Genomic DNA, 7,446 nt, shown 5'->3' on the forward strand with positions numbered 1-7,446 from the left:
TCGAACTTACAACTCTCATGATCTGCCATATCCCGTAGCAAACTGGACAGATTACTACTTATTACATTTTCTTTGAAAACTCTCATCTCTATCGCTTAGCTGGCCTGACGATTCGACGCATGAGCTCTCAACCAATGATGCACTGAAGCTACACAAGGACCACCTTCCTCATTTACATGTTACACATGGAAAAGTAAAAATAAATGAATAAATAAATAAATAAATCTAAAAATAAATACATGTGGGAATAAAAAAAACAAAAAAAACAATGAATGCATAAATATATAAATAAATCTAAAAATAAATGTATAAATAATAAAAATGCATTAAAAAAGATTTAGTGAAAAAATAAAAGTTAAAAAAATGTTTATAAATGTATAAAAACAGAAAATAAATTAAGAGGGGAAAAATTAATTGTATTACAAATTAATCATATTTATTTTATCAAGTCGTTTATTAATTTATTTATTTTCCTATTATCACATTTATTTATCTATTTATTCATTAATATATTTATTCATTCATTAATTTATTCATATTTAATTTATGCAGGTTTGGTCCTCCATACATACAACATAAATATATGGTTTACAAATAACCTAGACCTACTGTATGTTGTAAGATAACCAGTAAATGTTATTTAAATAAAGCTATTTAACTGAATCATCTTTAATTTAGCATATTTTGTTTTGCATATTTTATTTGAAATGGCATTCACAGAACTAGCTCGTAGTTGAGTTATTATAGGTACTATCACAACAGGAGCAGAAACTCCGTGCTCCACTGGATGGTGGTTATTAGTGACGCTGCGCGCGCTGTTTTAGTATTGGATCAGGCTCTGGGTGTGGATGAGGAATTTTACATATTAACCAGTCGGACTGGAATCAGTTCAACAGAAGCCGTCGGTTGAGGAAGACACGGAGAGGATCTGAAGCCTTAACAGGCTTTAAAAATGGGACTTTTCACCGTTTTGTGCTCGATGTTTCTGCTCGGTGCTGCTGTTCCTGCCTGGAGCGGTGAGTCTGCTGCTTCGACGCTAAAGAGCGCTTTATTATATACTTTTATTTATCATAAAACTGAAAGTAAAACCAGTGTTGTCATCATTTAATACAGTTCCTCAAAACGCTTACTATAATATATATTAACATAACGAGTGTTAAAAAGACAGAAACTGAAATATTCCCAAGTGTTAGTCTAGTTCAGGTGTGTTTTGGTGTCCAGGTGTGTCGCTAAAATGGCACAGGTATACAGGTACACAAATACTTTCGGTTTGTTGAACTTCCTTGAAAAACAAGTGAGTTACATCAACTCGAAGGATCTTTTAACTAGGTACTCTAGTTCTCTAGAAACTAGTACTCCGTTTAACTTAAAATTATATTGAATAATAAGGTTGAAATAGGCCTATTTTTACCTGCGAGTTTTCGTAATTTAGCCTACTTAAATTAAAATATTATTTTATTGTGGAATGACGTGTTGCTATAATAATAATAATAATACCTTTTTTGAAGTTTTATGGTCAGTTTTAACCATCTTGAAGGATTCTATCCAATGTCGACTTAAAATAAAATCTAATAAATTTAAAAGGCCTACGCATTTTCTTAATAGGCTATAATAAAGAGATTTTCTGTCTACAGTAATACTTTAAAATTTAGCCTACTTTGAGGTCCCAATACTTTAAAGACTAGTTTTGAGAGATTTTTAATAGCAAAATCTGAGTTGGTGTTCCAGTTCTTTAAATACATTATAGAGAAAGGCTATTGTTGTTTCAAAAATCACCAAGATTGCAAGTAATATTTATTTTATACAGTTCAATAAATTGTTTATTAAAACAAACAAACAAACAAAAATTGTAACTAGGCTAACCTGGTTTGCTCTTCTTAGGCGGTCTGCCAGGTCTGTTGGCTCTGGCTTCAGCAGAGTCATCCATTGTGTTTCTACTTGAAAGAATTAGTCAGTTGTCCCCACCTACCGATTGTTTATCATATACTGTATTTATAAAAGTAATAGACCCGAGTTTGGATCCAGACTTATTTTAATTATAATTATATAATTTGATATATATTATACACTCTTTGCTTTTTATTATTATTTAATTCCTTTGCTGATACCCTCATTTCAGAGAAACACTCCCTGTACTACATTTACACGGCGTTGTCCAAACCTGTCGATCTGCCGGGCATCTATCAGTTCACTGCTATGGGTCTGCTAGATGACAGAGAGATTGACTATTACAATAGCAAGGAACAAACAAAGATTCCCAGACAGCACTGGATGGAGGAGAAAATGCAGGAGGATTACTGGGTAAAAGGCACCCAGTCCAGAAAGAGCAAAGAACAGTGGTTTAATGTGAACGTCGACATTCTGATGAAACGAATGGGACACAATGAATCCGGTGAGGAAGACTGATACAATTTAACATGCATATTTTTATGAAGATTTTTAACTATCATCATCTCACAAACATTTTAATTTGTGTCTGTTTCAGATGTTCATGTTCTTCAGTGGAGACATGGTTGTGAAATTGAGAAACAGGGAGATGAAGTGAAGTTTTCCAAAGGCATTGATGAGTACAGCTACGATGGAAACAACTTTCTGTCTTTTGATGATAAGGAGTCTCAGTGGGTCGCTCCTGTTGCTGCAGCTCTTCCAACCAAGAGAAAATGGGATAATGTGCCCATCCTAAACCAGTACACCAAGGGCTACCTGGAGAAAGAGTGTGTGGACTGGCTGAACAAGTTCAGAGGATATGGAGATGAGGAGGTCCAAAACGGCTGTGAGTAAATGTACAGTATTTGTATTTGTTGATGATCTGCAGCTGTCATACAGATATAACTCACTGATAAACTGTTCCCTGTGTCCTCAGCTCCTCCAGAAGTTCATGTGTCTGCAAAAAGGTGCACCAGTGACAAAACTAAAGTCAAACTCACCTGTTTTGCCACTGGCTTCTACCCCAAAGACGTGATGCTGCTAATTAGGAAATATCGCTCATCCCTGTCTAAAGATGAGACAGAATCCACAGGAGTCAGACCAAACCATGATGGAACCTACCAGCTGAAGAAGAGTGTGATTATCCCGGAGAATGAAAAAGCAGATTATGATTGTTATGTGAAACACAGAACCCTCAACGAGCCAATTATCATCCCTTGGAGTAATTAACACACATAGACAGAAATATCACATGATATTCAAATCAAAAGGCTTTTAAGTTGTCAACGTGTACCCCCCCCCCCCCCCCCCCCCTTTTTTTTTTTCATTTGTATAGATGGACTATGCCAGGACTGCACTCAAGACACTATGATGGGTATGGTGATTGGAATAGTGATTGGAGGCGTGGCTGTGCTGGCAGTCGGTGCATTGGTTTACTTCTTAAGGAGGAGGAAAAACATTGCTGGTGAGTAGGACTGACTAATGATGATCCACAGATTCTTATCAGTTTTGTGTTTTCAAAGGAATAATTTTCCCCAAGAAGACAATTCTGTCATTATGTAATCAAAAATAGGAAACCAGTTTAAAATAGGAAACCAGTATTAGAAATTGCAATAATATTTCACTATATCACTGTTTTTTTCTGTATTTTTGAAATGAATGCAGCCTTTTTGAGTAAGAAACTCAAAGACTCAAAAACAAGGTCAATTATTTATCAGGTTTATAATATAGCCCTAACATAATATATTATCATAAACTATTTAAACTGATAGAATAGAATAGAATACAAACTTAAGCTGAGATCTGTAATTTAAATATAAAAAACGTGAACATATGTTCTATATCTGTCTAAACATGGTTATGAAGTACAGTTTGTACAATACACTTGTGTGTGACTGTACAGGTTTCAGAGTTTTGTTACCCATCCGCCACTATTTCCAGCACTTAAATCAAGCCACTCTTCTTTAATACATGAGGACGTTTTATTTCACATGTCATTGCGTTTGTGTTGTCTTTCGTGTTGAGCGCACCGCAACCATTGAAGTATTGAGTTTCTACAGAGACTCATTTGGTGCACATCGTTCTCTTTCTATGAAACCAGTTCTAACTCTGTCGTGACATCAGCTCTATAGCGGTTTGCCCGAGCATTGCTATTCTTTCCCTTTTACTGCGGCATTCAATCAAATTGCTTCCCAACTCATTTTTGTGTGCGCGAGGCACATTATTTCTTCTGTGCGGCCGTGGTGGAAGAAGAGCGTGCTCAGCTTAGAGGGAACACTGCGTGGGAGCCCTGTATTTAAGGTAGCCCGTCGGGCAGGGCAGTGATACATTTTGGTAGCCCGACTGGAAAACACAATAGCCCCGGGATGTCGGGCTAGAGATTTTGCGAGCCCTGCATGGTATAATAATTATATGATGCTTTTGATTTCCACTGAACAAATATATAGCATACAGGTTTAGAACTAGTTGTGGCTATATTAAAATACACTTTAACATTTCACTGTTTCTTCAACAGGATCTCAGGAAAGAGTAATTAATTTAGGTAACTATGTTTTAGATATTCCATTTAAAAGGTGATGTTAATTGAATACAAATTGTTCATGTCTGTAACTAAATGTCTGTAAACATTGTTAAAAGAATGTGGAATCAATGTATAATATAAGAAAAATGTCCTGGCATTGGAGATATATCTCCAGTGGAGATAAAGCATTTCACTATGCAGTTCAAAATCTCTGGTGTGACTTGTATTGCTGCTTAACTTGAATATCTGTATGTTACAGCACATGTAACTGAGTTACCTAATACGGTAATAGGAGGAAGTCAGCCCCGTTCTGACTCTGACTCTGGTGAATATGCTCCTATATCCTAATTTTCTTTAAATATTGCACCAAAATCAGGTTGCATCTTTAAATGCATGATTTGTCTTTCTGTAATCCAGACTGGTATCTTGTGAATCTCAACACACACACACACACACACACACACACACACACACACAGACAGACAGAACAAAGCATCATGAAGTGTATATTTAAGCTGTTTCACATACATGCTGTTTTTTTTCCTTTTCCATTTTTTTATTTATTGATTGGTGCATCCCTATTTAATATGGCATCTCATGCACAGCACTGGAGAAACACTGACAATTTACTGTTTTTCAACAGGACGAGAGAGTGCTGTTTCAAGTTCTGCTAACTCTCAGGAGGCAGTGAACCTCGTGGTAACTATATTTTAATTGTAATATCAGTGCAGCCAGAGGGATCACATTGACACTTTTCGGTGTTTCCATAGGCTAGGGTACCACAGGAAAATATCATGTGGTCAACAAAATGGAGAAGCCCTAAAAGATTAGCCCTATTTTGCTGCCTGGGGTTTAAAATAGCAGGGACAGGGAACCAGCAGAAGGTGAAAAGGAGATGAGTTACAAGTGAATATTTGGGAAGTTTAAACATCAGCCGGAGACTGCAGTATTCTGGATGAACTGCAAATGTTTAATGACATACACCTGGATAGATACGACCCAAAGCAAGTTAGAGTAATCAGACAAAAGCAGACTTTAGGACCAGTACCTGGATGTGGATAGCTATTTTGCTAAGCATCCCTACACACTGAAGTGAACTCTACATTTGGGAATACTGGACATCCACTGATTTCAAATAAAGAGTAGAGTAGAGTAGCTAGCTCGGAGTAAAAGTGTCTTAGATACTCACGTGGAAAATACCAAACATCAGTTGCCTTATTCAGCCACTCCTAATAGTAATTTGAATAACAAATATTTATGTCTGTGTTTCAGAGTGAGACCTCCAGTGGTCAAAGCCAGCCTGCAGAAGGACAATCACTTCTACAACAAGAGTCTTCAGAGTGAGCGCATCACTGAACATTTGTTATTGTCAATTCTGACAGTCCTGACAATCATTACATTTTTGGAGGTTGCTTGTAGTTGAGTTATAAATTCTCTCTCATTTTTCATATAATCTGGAATTTTTAACCCTTTGGAAAACATAATTCTCACAAGCAGAGTAAGTTATAGGAAGAGAGCTGACTTATTATTATTGCTACTTCTAAAGGGCCAGGGTAGACCCTTTTTTCATCATACATGTTATTTTTAATACTATCATTAAAAATATTTGATAGTTTCAATACCAGTGTAAAAAATCATTTCCTAATAATTATCTGGAATGCTCTGTAAAAATATGCTCTGATATTCTTTTACTCTTGAATGTCTTACTCTTCAAAAGTAGTTAAAATTGTGATTGTTTTACCTTAGTTGATTAATTTTGTTTTAATACACTTCATTTATACAGGCAATGATCAGTACAATCATTCTTTATGATACCAGATGGATCAGTGGTATCAATAAATGCCTGCTGGTTATGTGGTATCTATTTATTCTTTATAGGCCTATATAAACATGTTTTCACAAGAATGGACTGTCTAACTCTGATTTCTAATGTTTTACATAGGATTTTATGGAAATAATGGTACATGTTTTGGTGTTTCTATAAATGTGTGCTAGTCTAAATCTGTTGAATACACTTTGTCTTATTTGTAAACATTTTGATAACCGCAAATAAAACCAATAGGAATTACTTGGGAGAAAGAATTGGATACTGAGAATATTCTCATTAAAGGCTACTTTAACCATATTGTGTTAAAGTGTTTCACTGAGTGAGGGTTTGATCTAACATTGTTGATTTAGTCTTGCTCCACCAACTTATGCCCACATACAGATATTATCATTTTACATTTTTCGTTTTAGTTAGAACCTCATTCACCATTTTCTGCAATCAGTTTCCAGCTATCCATCCATTTAGGCTATTCTCCAAACCGCTTGTCCTATGTATGGTTGTCCTAGTGTCTAAGACTAAAGACCGGAAAGTTTTTGCTTTCAGATGTTGAAATGTACCAGAATAAACTGGAATGAATTTTGCTGCGTTTATCAGAGAACGAAAGTGAAAGTAACATTTTATGCTTCCTTATTCAAAACTGGGTTTTAGCGACAGAATTTAACTTTGATTATGAATTTATGATAACATCGTACATGATGAAAGTGTTTCTAGTTTTATACTAATTTAACTAGAGCATAACTACTAATATAGTATAGAGTTTTGTCAACTAAAAAATTAACTGTCCACAGTTGCTCTGGTCCCCAATGACTTGAAAACAAAGGAAGTCAATGCATTCCCCAGATTCTTAAAAATACCCTTTGTGTTCAGCAGAAGAAAGAAATCCATACAGGTTTGGAGCAACTCGAGGGTGAGAAAATGATGACAGAACACTTTTATTACTTATATACATGATTAATATCAGGATTAGATATCATTCAAAGGATTATGTTTCACGTTTTGCCTTGAATTCATTTATCAAAACAATTGGATAAAAGGAAATTCTGAAAAAAATAAATGGAAAAATGGGAATTTCAGTTTATCCAGGATCTTGGTTAATTCTGTTAGCATTGCTTTTAAATTTGGGTTTTTGAGACTAAATATATTATTACTTAACTTACTGTAATAGATTTAG

At 35.3% G+C, this 7,446-nt stretch overlaps 1 protein-coding gene across 1 annotated transcript; it reads left to right on the plus strand.

Annotated features, from left to right (window-relative positions):
• The first annotated feature begins 761 nt into the window (after positions 1–761).
• Positions 762–6,875, plus strand: LOC306885293 (H-2 class I histocompatibility antigen, Q10 alpha chain-like). Its single transcript, XM_079441721.1, has 9 exons — positions 762–1,016; positions 2,120–2,392; positions 2,486–2,773; positions 2,864–3,148; positions 3,263–3,391; positions 4,442–4,468; positions 4,707–4,772; positions 5,091–5,146; positions 5,720–6,875. Exons 1-9 carry the CDS (start codon positions 953–955, stop codon positions 5,789–5,791), a joined length of 1,260 nt encoding a protein of 419 aa, XP_079297847.1. The 5' UTR covers positions 762–952; the 3' UTR covers positions 5,792–6,875.
• Positions 6,876–7,446: the final 571 nt, after the last annotated feature.

The sequence above is a fragment of the Barbus barbus genome, assembly GCF_936440315.1.
Source record: "Barbus barbus genome assembly, chromosome: 19".
Classification (NCBI taxonomy): Eukaryota; Metazoa; Chordata; class Actinopteri; order Cypriniformes; family Cyprinidae; genus Barbus; species Barbus barbus.

Excerpts from the sequence above, each read along its gene's own strand:
- LOC306885293 (XM_079441721.1), top strand. The coding sequence starts at position 953 with ATGGGACTTTTCACCGTTTTGTGCTCGATGTTTCTGCTCGGTGCTGCT. Across the intron at positions 4,469-4,706 it reads GGAAAGAGTAATTAATTTAG|CACATGTAACTGAGTTACCT; the intron begins GTAACTATGTTT and ends TGTATGTTACAG. Across the intron at positions 5,147-5,719 it reads AGGAGGCAGTGAACCTCGTG|AGTGAGACCTCCAGTGGTCA; the intron begins GTAACTATATTT and ends TCTGTGTTTCAG.